At 36.9% G+C, this 24,314-nt stretch overlaps 1 protein-coding gene across 6 annotated transcripts in view; it reads left to right on the forward strand.

The window, feature by feature from the left end:
* TARBP1 (TAR (HIV-1) RNA binding protein 1) overlaps positions 1 to 24,314 on the forward strand; it is a 62,130-nt gene that overhangs the window by 7,493 nt on the left and 30,323 nt on the right. For all 6 annotated transcript variants that reach the window (XR_006345353.1, XR_006345351.1, XR_006345352.1 and 3 more), the window contains exons 4-12: positions 203 to 351; positions 2,671 to 2,723; positions 3,987 to 4,084; positions 6,595 to 6,730; positions 7,359 to 7,455; positions 8,562 to 8,651; positions 9,816 to 9,957; positions 14,717 to 14,816; positions 15,694 to 15,866. Coding sequence is in view for 3 of the 6 variants with exons in the window: in XM_043925737.1 (XP_043781672.1) it covers positions 203 to 351; positions 2,671 to 2,723; positions 3,987 to 4,084; positions 6,595 to 6,730; positions 7,359 to 7,455; positions 8,562 to 8,651; positions 9,816 to 9,957; positions 14,717 to 14,816; positions 15,694 to 15,866 (1,038 nt within the window). In the remaining 3 variants the exon portion in view is untranslated. The remainder of the gene's footprint in view (positions 1 to 202; positions 352 to 2,670; positions 2,724 to 3,986; positions 4,085 to 6,594; positions 6,731 to 7,358; positions 7,456 to 8,561; positions 8,652 to 9,815; positions 9,958 to 14,716; positions 14,817 to 15,693; positions 15,867 to 24,314) is intronic.

Here is a 24,314-nt window from a genome sequence, read left to right on the forward strand (position 1 = left end):
GCTTGCAGTCTTTCTAAATGAAACTGAAAATGGAAGACCAAATACTGAAGTTCCTTTGGTTATTCAGTAATTAAACACCTTTGAACATGATTGTTGTAATGAAGTTAATGTGTTTGTGTGTGTGTTTATTTATGAATATATAGTCTATGTGGAGCAATTTAATGTGAGAATCAAAGTCAACTTTGGGTGTTTATTTTCACAGGATGCTGGCTCTTTCACCCATCCTGGCATCTGTGTATTTATAAAAGAATGTTTGAAAGTGAAAACAAAATCCTGACTAAAGAAGGCGTTACCCATTTTTTGGAACTGTATGAAACAAGGATTCTTCCATTTTCACCAGAAATTTCTGAGGTAATGGCAGCCTCTCCCTTCCCTTGTTCCCTTTGTCAGAAGATAAGAGGCGAAGGCACTTGTTGTATTTTATGTGATCTTCAAAAGTATATGCTGGGGCTTGAAAATTGCAACTAACACTTTAGAGATTTGGTGAAAACAAACCCTTTATCTCTAAATGAGGCTCTCATACTTGGACTTTGTCGACAGGCTGCCTGCATCATTACCGTGATGAAAGGTAGTCCTTTGTTATCTGTATTCTGAACAAAAGTCAGCAGCATGAACCCTGGGATAGAAGTGTGTTAGATCACAATAAACTGTGGAAAATTCTGAAAGAGTTGGGAATACCAGACCTCCTGACTTGCCTCTTGAGAAACCTATATGCAGGTCAGGGAGCAACAGTTAGAACTGGACATGGAACAACAGACTGCTTCCAAATAGAAAAAGGAGTACGTCAAAGCTGTATATAGTCACCCTGCTTATTTAACTTATATGCAGAGTACATCATGAGAAACGCTGGGCTGGAAGAAGCACAAGCTGGAATCCAGTTTGCTGGGAGAAATATCAATAACCTCAAATATGCAGGTGACACCACCCTTATGGCAGAAAGTGAAGAGGAACTAAAGAGCCTCTTGATGAAAGTGAAAGAGGAGAGTGAAAAAGTTGGCTTAAAGCTCAACATTCAGAAAACTAAGATCATGGCATCTGGTCCCATCACTTCATGGCAAATAGATGGGGAAACAGTGGAAACAGTGACAGACTTTATTTTTTTGGGCTCCAAAATCACTGCAGATGGTGATTGCAGTCATGAAATTAAAAGATGCTTACTCCTTGGAAGGAAAGTTATGACCAACCTGGATAGCATATTAAAAAGCAGAGACATTACTTTGCCAACAAAGGTCCGTCTAGTCAAGGCTGTGGTTTTTCCAGTGGTCATGCATGGATGTGAGAGTTGGACTGTGAAGAAAGCTGAGTGCCGAAAAATTGATGCTTTTGAACTGTGGTGTTGGAGAAGACTCTTGAGAGTCCCTTGGACTGCAAGGAGATCCAACCGGTCCATCCTAGAGGAGATCAGTCCTGGATGTTCATTGGAAGGACTGATGCTGAAGCTGAAACTCCAGTACTCCAGCCACCTGATGCAGAGAGCTGACTCATTGGAAAAGACCCTGATGCTGGGAAAGATTGAGGGCAGGAAGAGAAGGGGACGACAGAGAATGAGATGGTTGGATGGCATCGCTGACTCGATGGACATGGGTTTGAGTAAACTCCAGGAGTTGGTGATGGACAGGGAGGCCTGGTGTGCTACGATTCATGGGGTCGCAGAGTCGGACACGCCTGAGCGACTGAACTGAACTGAGTGATACTGTCTCCATGGTTCTGAAGCACTGAATTACTGCTCTTTGTCTAGTGATGCTACTCCTCCGGTTCTGAGTCAGTGAACTCCTATCTGCTGCACTGAGCAGGGGCTGCCTTTTGAACTATGTTATGAGAATGTGTACTTCCACTTCTCAGAAATCACACAAAGTGAAGACACTGTGAGAATTACAGCTGTGATTTTAAGTCCTGTTATGATGACGTGAGTTGGATGATCACAGACTTAGGAACAGTAATTTACCTCTCATTTAGAGGTAACCTAAACATCCCTAATTATCCAAGTACATGTACAGTGTTTTAGTATGCATCCTTTTTCTACATTCTCCTAGCCTTCTTGCACTTCCTGAAAGCTTGCTTTTGTCTACTGATGTTTTCGAAGATATACTTTTCCCCATTTATCGTCCAGGCATAGGTGCTTAAGTTTTCTCTTGGGTATCTTTCTGTTTTTCACTGAAGTGAAGTTGCTCACTTGTGTCCGACTCTTTGCGACCCCATGGACTGTAGCCCACCAGGTTCCTTGGTCCATGGGATTTGCCCGGCATGAATACTGGAGTGGGTTGCCATTCCCTTCTCCAGGGAATCTTCCCGCCCCAGGGATCAAACCCAGGTCTCCCGCATTGTAAGCAGATGCTTTACCGTCTGAGCCACCAGGGAAGCTATCTCGTTTTTCACTAGTCACTACCTTTATTTTCTACCATGTGTTCTTTCTTTGGATTCCTTTCCTCCTCCTCAGCACAGCACATGCTCTCTTAGTATTCTATACATTTTTATCAGGTTGGAAAGTTTGGTGTAATACCTGGGATTAAGGTATCCTCCAAGGCTATCATAAATCAGCCTGCAGCATAAGAGATTGCTTATAACAGCTCTTCAGTAACCCTGCATAGGATGTACAGTTAGGGCAAGTTGACTTTTCAAAATTACAGTTACAGCTTAACGTCAAATTTTTTTTCCTGTTTTTTTTTTTAGTTTATCATTGGACCATTAATGAATGCACTTTCAGAGAGCTCTCTATACAGCAGGTAAACATGCATTATATTTAGCAGCAATGCAGCAATGTATTTGATTATAAATTTAATATGATTATGAAATATGACCAGATTGTTAATAATGCATTTGGTGGATAAATATATGTTGCCTCATAGACATTCTGCTTTTTCTTACCATGTTGTCCCTTCTGGGTTTGTGATTCTTCTTGTCCTTCTAGTAATTATATCTGGTGTTTCTCTTTTTCACCCATCCTTTCTTGGGCTTTGGGGAAGGACACCTCACATAGGGACTTTCTTTCCCTTACTCCTGACTTCTGCCCTCTTGGAATTTTATGGTGCCTGCAGTGCAGGAGACCCAGGTTCAGTCTCTGGGTAGGGAAGAGCTCCTGGAGAAGGAAATGGCGACCCACTCCAGTATTCTTGCCTGGGAAAAACTATGGGCAGAGAAACCTGGAGGGCTTCAGTCCATGGGGTCACAAAAGAGTTGGACAAGACTCAGTAACTAACACTTTCACTTTTGTGTAATCTAATAGAAAATACTCTTGACAGTCAGCTTCTTTAAAAATTTTAAATCAACCTGTGCTAAGTTATATTAATATTCAGTCCTGTTTAATATCGAAAAGACATATCAATGCTTGGTTTGTCAATTATTTTTATTTTTCGAATAACTCATTACTGTTGAATAGTTTTCTGAAGCAGACAGAGAGCAGATGTTTTACTGGAGAGCAGTAAAACCAACTTGGTGGTTTCTGAGAATTGACAAACACATTTATTATGAAATACCTTCAATTTCCTCCCATACTAGTGTGTTCAGTTAACAGATAATGTTCCTGGCAGAAGCAAAATAAACAGAAAAAAAGTGTCTTTAGTAGATGTTAGCAATTAAATGCTTTTGCAAAAGTGGTTTATGACTAACGTATGTCTTTTACTTAATACTTAAAGATTTTAAGTAGTATGTGTTAGAAATAATAAAATATAATTTTACATTATCATTTCTAGACTTTTCTTAAAATGATACTATTTGGCAAGATTGATGCACATGTGTCAGATTAAGTGTCATAAAAAGAAGATCTATGCCTGCTTAGTATAACCTGTTACTAACTCACGTCAGTTTTTCTGGCATATCCTGATGTTTTTGTAATCAGGGATTCTCAAGATTACTGAAAAATAAAATGCAGGTTCAGAAGAAGATGGTGTTATTGCTGAAAGACGTTTGAGCCGTATTGCACTTAGTCTCAGTATGCTTACTTGTAAGTAGATTTTATATGTTTGTTTTTTAACCCCCTTTGTCTGTAGGTCCCCAGGCCAGCTGATAGGAAGTGTTTCTCCATTGGGACTGAAATTACAGAAGTTTTTAGTCACTTATATTTCTTTTCTTCCAGAAGAAATAAAGAGTATGTATCAGTAAAGAATTTCTTTTTAACTCATTAGCTTAAATTTAAAAATTTTTTTACAATGTTGATTATAAGCACCATCCTACTAGGAGATTCCTAGGACTGTTATAATCAGTATTGTCGAACTAGTTCCTTTCTTTCAGGATAATGTAAATTTTGTCAGAATTATACAATTGTCCATTGAAATTTAGTACACACTTTCACCTTTGTATATAGCACGGTACCAGTATTGGAATCTGTAGCATGGGAGTGATTATGGAATATATACTGCAGTTTGCCATTCTTTCTAAGTATCTCTATTTGGTTTCAAAAATTAGCAAAATAAGTCAAAGAAAAAAGGAACCTGGGCTTAGGAAAAAGTTATAAACAGAATATCCATTGTGTCAAAACTGTTGCTTTATACATACTTAGAAAGATTAAAAAAGAAGAAAAACTTTTTATAAGACCTTGTATCTTAGAAATGTCCCACTTCTTTGGATTGGAGACCTGTGTTTCTTTCTGATGAGCTCTGTTGGTAAGCAAAGCATGGAACCAATGTTTTTTTGTTTGCCGAGTAGCAGGATTTCCTCTACTAAGCCTTTTCTTCATTCTAGGCTTTGTGATGTAGAAAGTGACCCTGGCTATGAAATATATGTATTTTTTCCTTTTGTATTAATATTTAATCTGCATATAGGATGAACAATGACCAAAGGTAATATGTATTCAAAAGTCAGGAAAGAAAGGGAAAAGATGGCCGTCTATATATCACAACCTTAGATTTACAGAAAATTGATTGTTTTGGTTACTTTTTAAAAAACTAGAGTGGAGAAGGTAACTGCCAGAGCCATTCTTTTGTTTGCTAGAGTTCGGAAGTTTATAGCCGGGGGAGTAATTTTCTGACCACATGGGCGCATCCTGTGTGTATATCACAGTGTGAGTGAGATGCTGGTGGTCAGCACCCCGCAGAGTCTGAGAGCCTGGTGTTTGTGGTTGTACCAGATGCATGACACCCTTGTTAATGTGGTGGGTGAGTGAGAAATAGAAGCTTGACAGTTGCCTTCTTCCTTGTGTCCTGAGAGAGGCGTTAGGCAAAAGATGGGAACTTAAATAGTCCAGCAAGAATGAGGGCAAGTAAACTGTCTACTTATAGGTTTTACTTTGTAATTTTTTTCTGTCAGTGATTCCCAGTGAATATATTAAGCATACCTGGTTTTGGGCTAGGCATTTTGGGAAATACAAAATACATGTCATATCTTTTCAGAATTGTCCAGTGATTTCTTAAAAGTGATTTCTTAAAAGATTCCTACAATGATGATCTGAGGAAACAGACGTTTTCATTGACTGTGTGACTTAAAGACCCTTAAGACATCACACATTAGCAGAGAAAGCAGGATAGAGCACCATTGTTGTGTATCTCAAAATAGTTAAAGTAATTATAGTGTAGGTAAGAAATAGCCTGTGAGAAAGAGCTAATATTACTGTTTGCAGATTCCAGAGGCCAGATACCAATGGTATTTTTCTTTAACATCTCCAACAAAAGAATGGTTTCCAACAGTAAAAAATTTATCTTTTACCTTAACTTAAAAATAATATATATATATATATATGTAAAACTGCTTGTTATCAGAGTATGTACAATATAGTAGAATACTCATCTTACTAAAAGGGAATGAATTTGAAATAACATTGATTTTTTTTTTCCATCAGTTTTATTGAGATATAATTCACACATCATAAAATTTACCCTTTTAAATTGTTCAGTTCAGTGGTTTTTAGTATACTCACAAATTTGTACAACCATCACCACTAATTTCAGAATATTTTCATTATCCCCAAAAGAAACTCCATGTCCATAAGTAATCGTCTCATTTTCCGTCTCCCCTAGCTTCTGTCAGACACTAATTTATTTTCTGTCTCTATAGATTTGCTTATTCTAAACATTTCATATAAAAGGAATCATATAATATATGGCCTTTTATTTTATGTCTGGTTTCTTTTTGCTTAGTGTAATGTTTTAAGATTCACCTATATTGTAACAGGTATCATTCCTTTTTGTAGCTGAATAATAATGTAATAATAGTATTATAGATACTTCACATTCTGTTTATCCATTCATCAGTAGATATTTGGATTGTTTCTACTTTTAACTACTAATAAGAATTACTCTTGTGAATATTCATATACAAGTTTTTATATGAATATAATCTTTCACTTCTCTTAATTATATACCTAGGGGTGGAATTATTGGGTAATATGATAACTCTGTTTTTAATTTTTAGAGGAGCTACTAAACTGTTTTCCACACTGACTGTACCATTTTACATTCTCACCAGGAATGTCTGAGACTTTAGTGTCTCCACATCCTGTTAACACTTGTTATCATCTGTCCTTTTGATTAGAGCCATCCTAGTGGGTGTGAGGTTGTATCTCATTGTGGTTTTATTTGCGTTTCCCTACATGGTGTCTGATGATTTGAGCATCTTCTCATGTGCTTGTTAGCAACAATGATGTCTTAAAACTTTTTCTTTCAGGTAGTTTCCTGTTAAAGTTTATTCAGAAGATGACAAGCAGACACTGGTGTGCTGTTCCCATCTTGTTTCTATCTAAGGCCTTGGCAAATGTCCCAAGATGTAAAGCCCTAGGTATAGAAGGACTTCTTGCCCTCAGGTAATTTACTCTGTGTATATTCATATGTGGTTATTTGTCATAGCTTTCCTTAGCAAATTAAGTTTTCTCTTCTGCTTTAATCCTTGGTGAGTGGTTTTAGTTAATACTGGCATCCTGATTTTTCATTCTTAATTTTATAGAAGCAAAAAGCAAATAAAAAAATCTATTCATGGAGATTTCCGTTATGGTCCAATGGTTACGACTCCACACTTTCACTGCAGGGGGCACAGGCTCAATCCCTGGGTGGAGAACTAAGATCCCACATGCTGTTGAACTTAACTTTGTTTTATGAATTACTAATTTAAATGTTAATATATGCCATAATATATGCTGTTGGATTTTGACCACTTTAAAAATAAGGCCAATGTTTTTATTAAATATCAACATTAATTACCAATTATTTCCAAAAATGTGCTTTGAAAGTGTCTTGTTAGTTTTCAAAGATTCTTTTTCATATTAAAATTGCACTCTACTAGAGGCCTTACTTATTTAATAGCTTTGCAGCTCTCCTGATAGTGACTTTCTGCATTAGAAAGTGTAGATATTATAAATCAAGTTGTCAGTAACTACAGATGATCACAATATTCTCTGAGCCCATGGGAGTGCGTGTGTTTTTCTGCACCCTCAGGGACGTTCTCCAGTGCACCATGATCACACATCAAATCCTGCTGAGAGGGGCAGCGCAGTGCTATCTCCTCCAGACGGCCATGAATCTGCTGGACGTGGTAAGCTGATCTTTCTTACTCACGTTAACGTCAGTTCGAGAGTCTTTCTTAGTGAGCGGGAGTTCATTAAAGAGTTAACATAGCAGGCCTGTGATGCTGCCATTAGAAAGCCCTGTTCATAAGATTGGCCCTTGGCTGGTGTCTGGAACCTGGATTTTGGGAGGGCTCCCACCATCCCAATACCGTGCCTGCAGGGGTCATGAAGACAGTGTGACCTTTACTGAACACCTGGTTTCCTTCTGGGGCTCTGGAGTTGTAGGTGCTGTGTGCAGGCTGTGTGTGAAAATACTGGGCCGTGGTTCTCTAAGCAGCCCTCCTGTAGGCATTTTACCTGTTGGTAGGAAAGCTCGCGACCATGCTGGGAGAGCTTTCTTGGAAGCTTTGACCTGGTTCTCTGTATTTTTTCTGTACATCTTCCAGGAACTTGACATTCAAAGAACATCCTTATTCTGTTTTTCACAGAGCTCTAGTAACACACTATTGTTGAGAACAGGGGTCAGCAGATTCTTTTGTGAAGGGCTGGATTGATATATTTTAGGTTTTTTGAGTCATACAGTCTCTATTACAGCAACTCAACAGCAGCCGTAGACCATTTACAAATAAGGGGGCATGGCTGTGTTCTAGTAAAACTTTACTCACAAAACAGGCTGTGAGCGACTTTGCCAACCCCAGACTTAGAGCAGGGTGTCTTAATTGGAGATGTGTGACCTTAAGGGGATGAAAAGATTTGGGTGGTTTTCTGAAGGCTGAGGGTCGTGTGTGTGGATTTGAAAATCTGAGATTCACTTTTGATGTAAATAATAGGTAATTTCTTATAGGATGTTTCTGGTTTTTGCTTTTAGATTGTGACCACCTTATCTCAGAGATAGTAATCTCGATTTTAAGGAAAATAGATTTATAAAGTAATCTTTCATTTTATATAATGGTTAGCTGTTTATAATCAAACTCTTCATTTTGAAAGTTGAATACTTCCTTTTTAAAAATATAGCTCTTGATTTAACTAATAGTATTCTACTTTAAATAAAATGCTAGATTGGTTTTACAGTGATGTTCATTCAGTTAAACATTTTTAAATGAGTAATTTTTTAAAACTGCCCTGCCCGCAGGAGAAAGTGTCACTATCTGATATCTCAACTTTTCTCATGTCAGTGAGACAAGAGGAGTCCTTAGGACGGGGAACTTCACTGTGGATGCAGGTGAGACTGAAAATAACAATGGGGTCTTTGAAAACTTTGTGAAAAATTGTTTCTGGTTGAATTCATTACTGGCCTTTCTTGTTATCTGTCAACAGAGGTTTTTGAAAATTGTTTATTTGCTTTGAGTGGACCTAACCAATAATGCTATTAGAAGTGGGAGACAGAAAGTGTTTGAAATAGAGATGGAACTATTCTAGAGAAGATAGTATTAGTGGGCAGATCTCGATTCCAGATGAGATGTGTTGGGCGTACTGGTGATGTTAGATTCAACAACAGCGACACAAACATCTACTGAGGTTCCCAACCCTGACGTTTTGGTGATCCGTAATTCTTCTGACTTCTTGCATTTCGCTCGTCATGAAACCCTAAATGTCTTGCAGTAGATGGAGAAAAGTCCCGACAATTATGAGTAAAGTTGGTATAAACGTTTGCATACAGGTTTTTGTGTGACCATAACTTTTTAACTCATTTAAGTCAGTTTCAACATATAATAAGCATGTGTTTAGTTTTTTTAAGAAGCTGCCTTCCATATCCATGATTCCTCCATGTCAGGACCCATATAACCATGGATATGAAATGCCATAGTATTTACTATTGGAAAAAAATCCACGTGTAAGTGAACCTGCAGTGTAAACCCATGTTGTTCAAGGATCAATTATATTTTAAAATGCATATATGATAGAAAATAAACTTGCAAGGAGGGTAGGAGCTTTCCTTATAACTTATATTTCAAATTCTACATTCTCTCAAAAATAAATCCTTGTTTTAGTATATGAAGATGAAATGAATTTTAAGGTTGTAATTTGTTTTACATAATGTGTTATTATTCATAGAGATGTTCTTTACATCACCTTATCAAAATGTACATTTTATATTAGATGCTTTAAAAATTCTTGCCTGTTAATGAAGTTTATAAATTCTTTGAGGAGTTTAGAAAACACACACATGTATGTGAATATACTCACATACATACATACATATGAACTTTTTTTTCTGTATGAACTGTGTGTGAAGCTCAATCATGACAATAAACGTTCTATTACTTTGTTGTGTTCAGTTATCTAAATTCAATTTATTGTGGAAGAAAGAAAATTAATTAGGGAAATTGTAAGCCCTTTGTTCAGTTAGACTTTCAAAATAAGTGATAACTGTTTTCTTTTTCAGCTCTGTGATTGGTTGCGTATTAACGAAAGCTGTTTCAGGCAGTCCTCAACTTGTAGCTCCATTGGACTTCACGAGACTTCCTCTTTAAATGCTTATGTCAGGAACCTAGTACAAGAGTATATTAGATCACCTGCCTGGGAAGGTAAGTCTGAGATCATTTTTATGGACTGATGTAACCAAAACATTTTCTAAGAACTTTCTACTGGTTTTTCACATTGAAAATATATACCAAATATATGCTGATTTACGGATGTCAGACTTGTATTTCAGCCAAATAATGTGAATAAATGTTATGTAAAAATACTGTTTCCTAACTTGCACTTTATCTGTTCTAAAACTTGAAATTTTAAACTCTTAAATGTTTTGAGAAACTAGTAAGCTGTCTGAGTAGGGATTGAACACAAATAAATTTATTAATTTATTCTACAATTACTGAATCTTTGTCAGCTAGATTTTGCAGATGTGTGTTTGAAGCCTCTGTAGTGGAAATATTTGTAGATAAATTTGTTTATCTTTTGTTTGTTTTCAAAGCATTATATTTAGTGTCAGCTGATTATGAAAAGTAATTTTAGAGAAAAATTATATTTGAAAGAATGGTTTTGTTAGTTTCTTTTTTTACCAGATACTTAGCAAAGATCAAATCCACTAAGTGAGGGAAGAACTATTAGCAGATTCATTAATTAGGATTCTTTCTACATTTCTAACGCTTCCTCATCATTAAAGTCATTAGTGATAATTTGGGTAAATTGCGTCTTTGAATTTAACATGTCTTCAATTTCCTAGCTTTGTCTCAGACTAAGTCATTTTCATCTCCTGATTTCTCTAATCTGATTATGGAATAGGTCTTAAATGATCAGATAATTATCCTTCCAAAATACATGAGTTTATCTGTTTGTCCTTTTCGGAATGTTTTACTTTTGTGTTTTTTTGTCTTTATTGTCTAGTAAGTTTACTGTTACTTGGAAGTTTCTTTCGTTAGGCCTATAAAAGTGAATAAATTTTAGTCCCTACTGGAGGGAGCATAGATTAAACTCCCTGAAATATCTATATAACTTGTCTTAAAACTCAGTCTATAACAGCATCAGGTCTGATTAAATCATTCAAAATTGGATAAAGTAAGATTTTTAGAGTTTCTTCTTTAACATTTCTGGGACTTAAACTGTTTAATATAATTTAAGTTTTTAAAAAAACTGATCTCAAGTACAAAGGAGGCGTGTGTGTATGTATGTGTAATATTTTTGTTTGACTCTTAATGCCCTTGGCTAAGTGCCTTTATACAATTTTAGTTTTATTATCAATTACTGGGCAGTTTTCAGAACAAGGCAATACATTGCAAAGCAAACACGATTTAGCTTGAATTTTTGAGCATAAAATACATATAACATTCAGATTTGTTTTTATAAAAAAAAAGTCAGCTCAAACATTTTTTAATCAAATTTTACACCTAAAGTAGTTTTTGGGGGGGGTTTCATATGGTCAGTACAGCTAGATTTTACACAGATTATTCAGCAATTGTATGTCAGGTGTTTTCAAAGTGCCAGACGCTGGAGTTACAGAGATAAAAGATATGTCCTCTGCCCTCAGAGAACATAGGCCAACACGGGAAATGATAAGTAAACAGCTAACCTTAACACAATGCCTTGAAAGCCATAAGCACTGTGATGGGCCCCAGGGCCAGGGCTACTGATCCAGAACTTGTAGCCCTGTGGGGGTCAGGAGAGGTCACGGATGAGGCAACACTTAATAAGTGAGTAGAAATTAAGGTGGACGGGGAAGAGTATCCTGCAAGGCTTGGGTGAACTTACATCCAGGGAGCTTGAAAGCAGATAGACATCCACCAGTGTCTGTCTATAGCATGGAGCCCAGGTTGGAATGGTTAAGAGGTGGTTAAGAGAGGATGGATATATATTCGGTAGCTATATATGTACCATATCATATATATGATATGTAACAAAACAATGCAGCAACAACTAAAACCACACAAAACCAGCATCATCAACAAGCAAAAGTGTTGGAGCACTTTCAGAGCAGGTGTTCTGAATCAGAGAAGGTGAGACAGTTCGCAAACAGCAGTAACTGTGTGTCAGAGCTTGGAATTGTTGAGATCAACCAAAGAGTGAAATATATTGAAGAAATTTGTACTTACCCAGTTCATCAGAAAGGGTGCCTACTTAAAATGTAACCAAGATACCTGAAGATAGAAATCCCAAAGTAGTATATACTATAGCTGTACAACCAGTTTTAGAAACAGCTTTATTGACATGTAATTGACGTACATTAAATTGCACATATTTAAACTTAATACAGTGTGATGGGTTTGACCTCTGTGTATTGCTTATGAAACCATTAGCATAGCAAGATAATGAACATAGCCATCACGCCCCAGTGTCTTCACGCCTCTTTGTTACCCCAGCTCCTGCTTTCACCTGTTCCTCTGCATCCACCCTGACTTGCTTTCTGACACTAGTTTGCATTTTCTAGAATCACAGTCAGTTTTTAGAATTCGTAGTAGGGTTAACTTGCATTAAGATGACTAAGATAGCCAGTGACCTTTCGTTTCTTTAAAAGCATCCTTGCCTATACTTTTCCAGCCTCGGTGAGAGAAGAGGGAAAAGGTGTAAAGAATTCTTTGCCAGTGGTTCTCAGAGCATGATTTCCAGACCAGCAACATCGACATCACCTGGAAACTGTTTAGAACTGCAAATTCTCAAACTCCGTCCCACACAGAGTGGGAACAAAGTCTGGTGTGGGGTTTACCCTCTGTGTTTTTAACAGGCGCTCGGGGAATTCTGACACAGGCTGCGGTTTGAGACCCATTGTTCCGCAGCCTGGCTTTCTTTTAGTAGGGCAGCGGGGGGCTCAGGAAAGCAGCCCTACAGGAAAAACCTCTGCCAGAGTGCGCTCCACTGAGTGGTCAGGCACCTGTTGTAACTGACCTAGCCCTGTGGCTCTCCTTAAAATCAGGAATCTTTAAAAACCCACTAAACCTCTGATTTACAACCTTCCCTTTCACTTATCCAAAGTGAAAAATTGTTTAGGACTTCAAAAAGTGCCACTGTGATTGGAGACATTCTCAGATAGCACCCCTACCCTACTCCCACCTCCTAGAAGGTCAAAAGGTATCTCATTATATGATTGCTAGAAAATGTAAGGAACTGAGTAGCATATTGGTACTTCGGTTTAGTCTTCGTTAATGATGAGTTTTTGTATGTAAATGTGGGATATAACGGAGTAGGCAACAGCAACCCACTCCAGTACTCTTGCCTGGAGAATCCCAGGGACAGAGAGCCTGTTGGGCTGCCGTCTATTGGGTCACACAGGGTTGGACATGACGTGACTTAGCAGTGGGATATAAAACACTAATGTGAGTAAAAAGGGTTCAGAGAACAAGTTTCAATAATTCACTCATAAAAAACACGTAAATTTAACCTACTAAATTATTTTGGAAAGCACCAACATTTAGATTGTCTAAAAAATACACATTTCTTATTAACCACTAAATAGTATTTATAACATTTTAAAAGAATAATATAAAATAAAGTTTATTCTTTTGTTGTGTTTTTAAACTAAATTATCCTCCATGCAAGTGTGTTTTTAGTATTGTCTGTCTTCTGTACTATTCTAACAAATTTGTATCAAAATAAATTACTCCCAATATATATTAGAATATTTTAAAATATGTTTTAAGTATTTGAACCACTGGTCTGGAAAACTAGATTAACTAAATTTTTCTTGAAAGTTGAGGTGAAGAGTATCATCTCATGATAGAATGAAAAGGAGCTCTAGCTATGATTTATTTTACTTTACCTGGCTTTCAGGAATAGGAAAATACTGATTTTATCATTTAACCATGTTCTTCCAAAAATTGTTCTAGAAACTTTGCATATATTACTTAATTTTTATAATAAACCCAAGGAAAGTCACAGGTTTATTTAGTTTGATTTTATAGAAGATGACCTAAGCTTTCTGAGAGGACAGTTGGCTGTCCCAGGCTCCCATAGCTAATAAGCAGGGTACCTGAGGTTCAGACAGGAGTCTGAGATGCCAAAGCCTTTGTATCTGTATCCACTCCATCCCCTTCCAGTTCCATTTTAGGGAACTCTCACCTCTCATCCAAGATGCCAGAATTGCCTCTTAACCGGTTACCTTGCATCTAGCTTTCTCTATAATCTCTTTTCCACATTATACCTAGAAAAATCTGTTTAATATACAAACTTTGATCTTACAGAAGTCTTCTCCCCTTCTTTGTATACATTCACTTTGACCTGTACTGGCTTCCTTCTGCTTTTGGGATGAAGACAGAAACCCCCCATGCCTATAAAGTCCCTGGTCTCTCCTGCCTGTTCGTGTAAGGTATCTTTGGTGCTCCCTCCCACTGTATACCCCAGTCCTTTTCATGGAACATGGCGTGCTGTCTGCTGCTTCAGGGCCTTGACAGGCTCTTCCTTCTGCCTGGGAGGGTCATGTCTCCCTTCCCCTACCTCATTCTTTCCTGGCTTTTGTACCCAGCCCAATTGTCATTTCTTCAGGGTGACTTTGTCTTACTGTCTAGTATAGAGTGTATACTTGCACGATTTAGAACACTTACTGCTATTGTCATTTTACATTTCTCTGAATATTCTTTGATGAATGCGCCCCTCTTCTGCACTGTGAATTCCATGAGTATAGGAGCCGTTGGGTCTGCGGCCAGGGCCTGGTCTGCACTTGGCATGCAGAGATGTCTGTGTTCACATTTAAGTATGTAAAAATGAACCATGCTGTGGGGTGTTCTATATTTCTTCTCAGCTGTATTTCTCTCATGTAATACTGATAAAACATATTCATTTAACTGTTTTATTTTTGAAACATCATTTTCTTAGGATTTTGTTAATGCTTGCAAACCTTAACTATTGTTATTTAAGGAGGAGAAAACAGCTGTATGCCTGATTGGTTTGAAGCTAAGCTTGTTGCTATGATGGTGTTGCTGGCCATAGATGTAGAAAGAATGAAGAGTCAATATAGGTAAGTGTTTTTAAACTTGAAAAAAAAGCTTTTTTTAAAAAAAGGCTAATCCTGTTTATAGTCCATATTCAGACTTTTCAGTGATTGGTATGGAATTGATCACAGCTTATTAAAGGAGAAAATTAGAACATGGCAACATACTTAAAGAAATATTTAACAATAAATTAATAGTGCCAGAGTTTTAAACTTCAGAAGTTAAAAAAAAAAACACAACTATGTGTGTGCAAATCACTGGTTTTGTGTAAGAATATTAGAAGAATGGGTTGTAAGGTCCTAGCATAAGATTAAGTAAAAACAATTACTGGATTTTACCTCTTTATAAAATATGTAAATTTTAAAAAATAACATAATAATGATAAAACAGTCCCATTTATATTTTGAGAAATATGAGCAGATTGTCACCAGATTATAATTATTGCAAAAAGCAGCTTCCTTAAGTAGTGTATTTGCATATAGTGAAAATCTCTTTTCTAGACAAGGTTTCAGTATTAAAATTGGTTATAACAGTTTTTCACAAATCTGTAGTTCTTTATATTTTTTGTTAACGTGTCTCATTCCCTTGACTAGTATATATTTGTTTTGTTTTTTTCTGAAATATAGAAGCGAGGTCTCAGCATTTTAATTTGCTGGTAAATTGGATCTAGGATTTTGTTCACGCTTGTTCCCAAAACCAAGGACGTGTATTGTTCCTTGTGCTTTCTTCTCCAGCGAATTGCTGCTCTCGCTGAGAAAGCACGAGTGGAAAGGCCCGTCCTGACAGGTCGTCCTTAAGAGTAATTCCGTCCAGTGGAATCTTTAGCTAACCAAAACTGTAGGTGGAAGACAGTTTCTTTATGCTTTTGAAATGCTTGATTTGGGCATGTCTTTTAATGTCTAGTGAAAAGCGGAGGACACAGAATGTATTAAGGATATTCTTAGATCCTCTCCTGGATGCCCTTGTGAAGTTTGGTACAAATGCCTACATGCCCTTGCTGAAAACTGACAGATGCCTGCAGTTGCTGTTGAAGTTACTGCAAACTTGCTTGTTGAAAGGTTCCGGTACCCGAGATGGTGAGGATCAATAGTTTCTGTTGGTGTTTTGCCAGGTATATCGTTGGTACTCAGAATGGGAAGCAATTCCTGACCTTTTTCTTTAGCTTCATACACTCAGCAAACACTTGCCGAGTGGTGCTGGGGAGGCAGCGACGAAGGAGCAGACAGCCCATCCAGAGCTGACGTTTTCATATTTGCATTCACTGTGCATTATTGATTCTGTTGATGGAATGTGATTTCATTTGCTTTTGCTTGTTTTGTTTGTTTGTTTCTATAGGTTCTCATTGATTTTCAGACTATTGAAAATGATCACTATTTCATATATGTTCTAAGCCAAGATCCATTTCTTACTGACACTGTGTAACATGTTACAGAAAGTAAACTAAAGCGTTGAGAATAGCAATAATTTTATAATCACTTGTGCACAGAGGAGCCTGGAGGGCTGCAGTCTGTGGGGTCACAGAGAGTCGGAGACAGCTGTGCGTCTGAGCACGCAGGCACACACATGTCCCTAAGCACCTCTATGTAGAAAACACTTCACCCAGGAAGTACATTGTTGGTGATGGAAGCACTGTGCACTTTCTTCCTTAAACTGAGATTTGTGTAAAACAGTGTTTGAAAACCCATGGACATCAGATATTAGAATTATCAGCGGGTAAGCCTTGGTTCCCAATATTTCTGATCAATTTCGTTTGGAATTTTAGAAATTTTCCATTTAGGAAAGAATATTCTAGAGAAGCTTTGGTATCGGTTAAGCTGGAGGATAATATTGAAAGGCTAGATTTCCATGTAGACTTGTGAAATATTATAAAAGCTAGTGTCCAAGTCCTGATAATGATAGCAGAGCCAAATGCTGTGTACACAGCAGTAACTTTTTATAAGATTTTACTCCTTTAAGGGCATAAACTTGTGTTCATTTGACACATCTTGACTGTTGAAAGCAGTTGACTCAGTACCCTCAAGTGCAGGACTGGGACATGGGTGCCTTTTGGAAAATTACTGGGATATTTGATACACGCAAGAATATGAGATAGTTGTATATAAATTATGATGCAAAATAATTATACATCCGTGAATGCAGCACCATTGCATCTGTTGCTGAGAACGAATTTACCCATAACTTCTCAGTCCCTGCGTTTTGCCTCCTTACTTTGTTTTTATCTGTGTCATTTCCATATACTTAAAAAATGATTTTGCCACATAAATCAATTTTCTCACAGTACCTTATCTCATTTTCCTGCTTTTAAGCTTTATAGAAATGTTACTCTACTGTCAAAAGTCTACTGTAACTTTTTTCACTTAGTACTCCTCTAAGATTAATCCATGTCCTTTCATATAAAGACTTCCTCATTTTCCCTGTGATGTTACCTTCCACAGTGTGATGACACCACAGTTAGGTATTCTCATATTGCTGGATGCTGGATTGCATTGAGTTTACTGCTTTTATGTACAGTGCTGATTTGAACGCTTGTCTACATGTCTCTTCTAGCTTGTGTGTGTCTCTCCAGTATATGTACCCCCAGGACCAAAATGAGTGGTTCTTAGGGTATGTGTGTATTCAGCTTTTAAGATAATACAAAATTACTTTTCCAAGTAGTTGTGTACATATTTTGTGTTCTTACTTGCAGAATGTAAGTTCCCATCACTCCTCATGCATCTCTCTCGTTATACTGTGAGTAAGAGCCAAGGAAATTCATGTTTAGTTTTGGTAGTAGTTGACTTCCAGATAACTGGCAAAACATGTTAGTTTAGTTAACTTTATTTTTAATTGAAGTCTAGTTGATTTACAATGTTGTATTCATTTCCACTGTACAGCAAAGTCAGTTTTTTCTGTATATATATATATATATATATATATATATATATACACACACACACAAACACACTTGCATTTTTAAAATATTCTTTTTCATTATGGTTTATCATAGGATACTGAATGTAGTTCTCTGTGCTATACAGTAGGGCCTTATTTATCTGTCCTATATATAATAGCTTACATCTGCTCATTTAGATCTATTTAATTAAATTAATATAGATCTAAATCCTGAAAGAATTTCTTTAATAGGTAAAGAAGAAAATAGTTATTTTCATTTTATAAATGAGTAAATAATCTAGCAACTAACTGCAAGTCCTAGGATAAATGAACACATAATGGTAAAGTCAGAAATAACGAGGTACAGTCAGCCCTCCATATTTGTGGGTTAAACCAACTATAGACTGAAAATATTCAGGGCAAAAAATTCTAGAAAGTTCCAAAGAGCAAAACTTGAATTTGCCGTGCTTCAGTGCATTCTGCAGCAGAGCTTAGCTAAGCCTCGATCTGCTGTGAAATGTGTAATGTTAAAACACACTCCTGGGAAATGCAGACACATCTTCACCTACTGACGAGCCATAGCGGCTTATGTGGGAAAACCCATTTTACTTAAAACTTGCCCAAAAGATGTCTTAAAATGTTCAAAATAAACTAAAGCCTAATTCATAACTGGTGAAACGGTCTCTGCTGCCTCTGTCAGCTTAAAGCTCTAAATAAATGATGTTCCAATGGTTTTTTTTTTTTTTTTATTCACAGTAACTGTACAATGTTTATTTTTATATTTGAGGAAACATACCATTAGTCACATTATAACTCTCCCCTTGTTACATTGGATTCTTCAGGGCCAAGTAACTGACCTCATCACACTCCTGTCCTAACTACAGGCTGAATTTGTCAAAATAGTGGGTATGATCCTTTTCGCCGAGTGTTACTTTTTTCCTGAGTTGCTTTTGTTTTCTGGCTTTGATCTTTTGTGTCTCTTTGAACTTTTCTTCCCAAATTAGGTTTTGATTAGTTTTTAAATTGTGGTAAAATATATGTAACAAAATGTACACTTTAAACGTTTTTAAGTGTATGCACAATACTGCGCGACCATCACCACAGTCCATCTCCAGGACTTTTTCGTCTTCCCAGCCAAATCTCTGTACCTGCTAGATGATTACTCCCCATCCCAGCCTTCCCTCCCCAGCCCCTGGCAACACCAGGAACTTCTGTCGCTGGGAATTTGACTGTTCGAAGTGGAATCATACAGTACTTATCCTTTTATGTCAGGCTTATTTCATTTAACATTAGTGTGTTCAGAAGGTTCATCCGTATTGTAGCCTGTATCAGAATGTGGTTCCTTTTTAAGGATGAATCGTGCTCTGTTGTATGTGTATGCCATGCTTTGTAATCCATTCATCTCTTGGTGGATGTTTAGATTGTTTCCATTTTTTGACTATTCAAATAACGCTGCTATGAACATTAATGTACAAATGTCTGTTCAGGTCCTTGCTTTTAGTTCTTTAGGGTACATACCCAGAAGTGGAATTGCTGGGTCATAGGGTAATTCTCAGCTGTGTCCGACTCTTTGCGACCCCATGGACTGCAGCACTCCAGGCTTCCTATTCCATCATCAACTCTAGGAACTTGCCCAAACTCATGTCCATCAAGTCGGTGATGCCATCCAACCATCTTATATTCTGTTGTCCCCTTCTCCTCCTGCCTCCAGTCTTTCCCAGCATCAGGGTCTTTTCAGATAAGTCAGTTCTTTGTGTCAGGTGGCCAAAGTATTGGAACTTCATTTTCAGCGTCGGTCCTTCCAATGAATGTTTAGGACTGATTTTCTTTAGGATTGACTAGTTTGATCTCTTTGCAATCTAAGGGACTCTCAAGAGTCTTCTTCGACACCACAGTTCAAAAGCATCAATTCTTTGGCACTCAGCTTTCTTTATAGTCCAACTCTCACATCCATACATGACCACTAGAAAAGCCATAGCTTTGACTAGATAGACTTTTGTTGGCAACATGATGTCTCTGCTTTCTAATATGCTGTCTAGGTTGGTCATAGCTTTTCTTCCAAGGAGCAAGCATCTTTTAATTTCATGGCTGCAGTCACCATCTGCAGTGATTTTGGAGCCTGAGAAAATAGTCTCTCACTGTTTGCACTGTTTCCCCATCTATTTGCCATGAAGTGATGGGACTGGATGCCATGATCTTAGTTTTTTGAATGTTGAGTTTTAAGCCAGCTTTTTCACTCTGAGCTCTTTCACTTTCAACAAGAGGCTCTTCAGTTCCTATAGAATCATGGTAATTCTGTGTTTAATTTTTTTTTTTTTTTTGACTGATGTAAAGCCTGTGGGATCTTAGTTCCCTGACCGGAGATTGAACCTGGACCCCCAGCAGTGAAAGCGCCAAGTCCTAACCACTGGACAGCCAGGAAATTCCCTTTGTGTTTACGTTTTTGAGGAACCACATGTTTTTCATAGCAGCTGTACCATTTAGTATTCCAGTTGGCGTTGCACAAGGCTGTAATTCCTCCACATCCTCGATAACGCTTGTTATCTTTTGTTTTTCTTATTTTTGATAGTGGCTGTCCTCATGGGTATGGAGTGGTGTCATGATTTTGAGCTAGCTTTTTGATCAGTTTAGGTACCGCTTTGGGGATTCGGGTTGTGACTGTCAACCCCAAACATCATTCTGAACCTGTGCACAGGTTTGTATACTGTGATGCAGTGTTAAAGTTAAGCGTGTGGCAGTGACTGGCGGTCCAAGTGAAAGAGAGGTTCTTGAGTCCTGTGGTAACTGATAGGAAACACCGTGGCAACCGCGATGACGACACTGGAAACATGAATAGCATCAACTTCTTCGTGTCACTTTGTTCTCTATTCTTCAAGCCCTAACCCTAAACCTTCCCTTGTAATCTCAAATTAACCTTTTTTCAATCTAATGGGTTTGAATGAATCTGTGAAAAGTAAATATTTTTTATGCTATAAGTTTGAGATATGAGTTGAGAAATAAAAGGCAGAGGTTATAGAAGAGAGTTGTTTTCTGTTCTTACCATATTCATCAGTCATTTTCTTGGTTCATAAAAAGCTTTAATTCGCAGCTGTTTGCTGGTGGCTGCTTAAACTGGCAAGTGACTCATCCATGAGATACTTCAGAGGCCGTAATAGGGCTGTCTTTATAATAGGTAACATGAATGTTTAAAATTAATACTGTGATTTTTAATGCAGTGTGTAATCTTTTAAAAAATTTATCTGAAAGTGATAGTTGCAGCATTTTGTTAAATACCTATTTAAATCTTTTGCCTATTTTTAAATTGAGTTGTTTTCATAATATTATATATAATAATGAGAGTTTGTTACATATTCTATTAATAGAGACAAGTCTTCTGTTGAATATGTGATTTAAAAATATTTTTCCCAAATCTGGCGCTTCTCTTTTTCACTCTCTTAACAGGATCTTTTGTAAACAGAAGTTTTTCTTTTGATGAAGTCCAGTTTATGTATTATCTGATTTTATTTATTTCTTTCTGACTGTGCATGGTCTTCATTGCTACATGGGCCTTTTCTCTAGTTGCAGCAAGTAGGGGCTACTCTCCAATTGCAGTGCGCGAGCTTCTTGTTGAGCACAAGCTCTAGGGCACAGACTCATAGTTGTGGTATACAGGCTTGGCATGTGGGATCTTCCCAGACTGGGGATCAGGCCCTGTCTCCTGCAGGAGACAGCTTCTTTACCACTGAGGCACCAGGGAAGCCCCTGTTCTATGGTTTTTTAGCTCTCAGATCTAGGATGTAAGCAGAGGTGATTTGCTAAGGCGGGAGGTGAGGTGGAGGTTTGCTTTCTGCCTGTGAGTTTCCAGTTGCTCCAGGACCCCTTGTTGATGAGATCTCCTTTTCTCTGTTGAATTGTCAAAAATCAATTGGCTGTGGTGGAAACAACCCAAAATAGACGGATGCATGAATAGATGAGCGATGCACGACTGTAGAAAGGGGCACAGAAGTGCTGACACACGGATCTTGAAAGTATTAAGTGAGAGCAGCCAATTGCAAAATACCGTGTAACACATGATTCCATTTGCCTGAAGCATTCAGGATAGGAAAACCTAGAGAGACAGGAAGTAGCTCAGTGACTGCTTAGGTCAGGGGAGAGGGTGAGGTGGCTCCAGGGATTGGGCTTTTCTCTCTCTGGTGACGAAAATGTTCTGATATTGACTGGTGACGGTTGTACGTGTCTCTGACTGTACTGAACACCATTGAAGTGTACACTTAGTGGGTGAATGGCAAAATATGCCATTTATAGCACAATAGAGTTGTTTAAAAGCAGCTGGCCATGTCTCCGTGGGTCTGTCTCTGGGCTGTTTATTGATCTGTGTTTCTGTCCCTTGACCATGATGCACTATTCTGGTTACTGTCGATTTACAACAAGTCTTTAAGCAGGTAGTGTGATTCTCTCAAGTTTATGCTTTTTTGTCAAAAGTATTTTGAGCTCTTCTGGTGCCTTTGCCTTTCAATATAAACTTTATCATCAGCTCGTCTGTATTTACCAAAAAAAAAAAAAAAATCCTACTGGAATTGACTGGAACCGAATTGAATGTAAAGATCAGTTTTTTTGAGAATTGCTTTCTTTATTGAGGCTTATAATTCATGAATACGGTTTGTCTCCCAGTTTATTTAAGCTGTCTTTTATTTCTTTCATCAGAGTTTTTTTTTTTAAGTCTTCAGCATCTATATCCTATGCAGGTTTTGTTAGAGTTATGTAACATATCTTTGGGGCAAAGATTATTGTAAATGATAAATTTTTTAATTTTTCGGTTTTGAATTGTGCTTCGCTAGTATACAGAAATGTGATTAATTTTTGTGTGTTGACCTATATCCCGTAACCTTGATGAAGTGTACTTATTAGTTGAAGTAGTTGTTTTTTTTTTTAAGATCCTTGGAATTTTTTTGTAGACAGTGATATCATTTGTTAATGAGGACAGTTTCATTTCTATGGTTTTTCATGGTTTATCCTTTAAATTTCTTTAGGATCTGGGATCTGAAGTGATTCATTTTTAACTCCTGACAGTAGTAGTGGTGATCCTCTCTTTCTTCTCTTTAAGACTGGCTAGTATTGACCTTTTCAAAGAAGCAGCTTTTGGTTTCATTGATTTTTCTCTGTTGATTTTTCTCTTTTCAATTTCATTCATTTCTGTTGTTTGCATCTTTCTGCTTGCTTTTGGTTTGTTTTGCCTTTTGCTGAAGTTAAGGCAGAAGCTTAGGTTATGATTTTAGATCTTCTTTTTTAAAATGACATCAAATGCTGTGAGTTTTCTTTAGTTTTGTATTATTTGCATCCCACAAATTTTGGTATGTTGTATCTTTAGTTCAGAATTTTCTTTTCTTTTTTTTTTTCAGACTTTCTCTTTTACCCATGAATTATTTAGAAATGTATTTGGAGATTTTCCTGTTATCTTTCTGTTATTGCTTTTTGTTTTAATCCTCTTCTAGTTGAGAGAGCATACTTTGTACAATTTCAGCTTTTAAAAATTGTTAATTTGTTAGGGTATGGTTTATTTTGGCCTGTGTTCCATGTACACTTGTAAAGAATGTATATTCTGCTATTATTGGGTGTGGTGTTCTATAAATGTCAGTTATATCCAAGAGTTTTGTGTTGTTTTTTAGTTTTATATTCTTGGAATTTAGGGATGTTGAACTCCAACTATAATTTTGGATTTGTCTCTTTCTACTTTTACTACTGGCAGCTTTGCTTTATGTATTTTGAAGGTTGTTAGGTAGGTTGTGCTTTTTCTCGGGAGTTGACTCTTTTATCATTATGTAATGTCCCTTTTTATCCCTGATTATTTACTTCACTCTGAAGCCTACTTTGTCTGATAGTAGTATAACCACTTGTACTTTCTTTTAATTAGAATTTGCATAGTACTTTTTTTTCTGGCTTTGTACTTTAAGCCTATTTAATGAGCATTATGTTTAAAGTGAATGTCTTATAGACAGCATATAGTTGGAGCATGATATTTTGTCTCTTCTGACAGTCTGTGTCTTTTATTTGGTCTAAACTATTTGCATTTAATGTAATTATTTACATATTTGATTTTAGAGCTGTCACTTTTTGTATTCTGTTTATTTTCCTGTTTTTCATTTCTTTCTTTCCCCTCTTCTGGCTTCTTTTGAGTAGTCTGAATATTGTTTTGTCTTCCATTTTAATTATCTTTTGTGTTTTTTTACTAAATATCCAAAGTTTTTTGTGTGATTGCTATAGGGATTGTGATGTGCATACTTTTTTACAATCAGCTTAGAATTAACATTTTACCAACTTGAAATTCATATAGAAATGTTACTACTTTATAGGTCCCTTAATCTCCTCTCCCTCATTTATTATAGTTGTCTTATATCTATGTTTGTTAAAAACGGTACCAGACAATGTTGTGTTTTTTGCTCATAACCATCAAACACATTTTAAAGACTCAAGGGAATAGTCTCTTGTATTTACCCAGATATTGAAATTTTTTTTTTGCTCTTTCATCCTTGACATTCCATGTTTTCCTGTGGCACTGTATACCTTTTGTTTGAAAAATGTCTTTTAATATGTCTTTGGAGGCAAGTTTGTTGGCAGTGAATTCTCTTAATTTCCCTTCATCTGAATATGTTTTTATTTTGTTTTCTGAAGAATAT

Source organism: Cervus elaphus, chromosome 15 (assembly GCF_910594005.1).
Source record: "Cervus elaphus chromosome 15, mCerEla1.1, whole genome shotgun sequence".
NCBI classification, from domain to species: domain Eukaryota; kingdom Metazoa; phylum Chordata; class Mammalia; order Artiodactyla; family Cervidae; genus Cervus; species Cervus elaphus.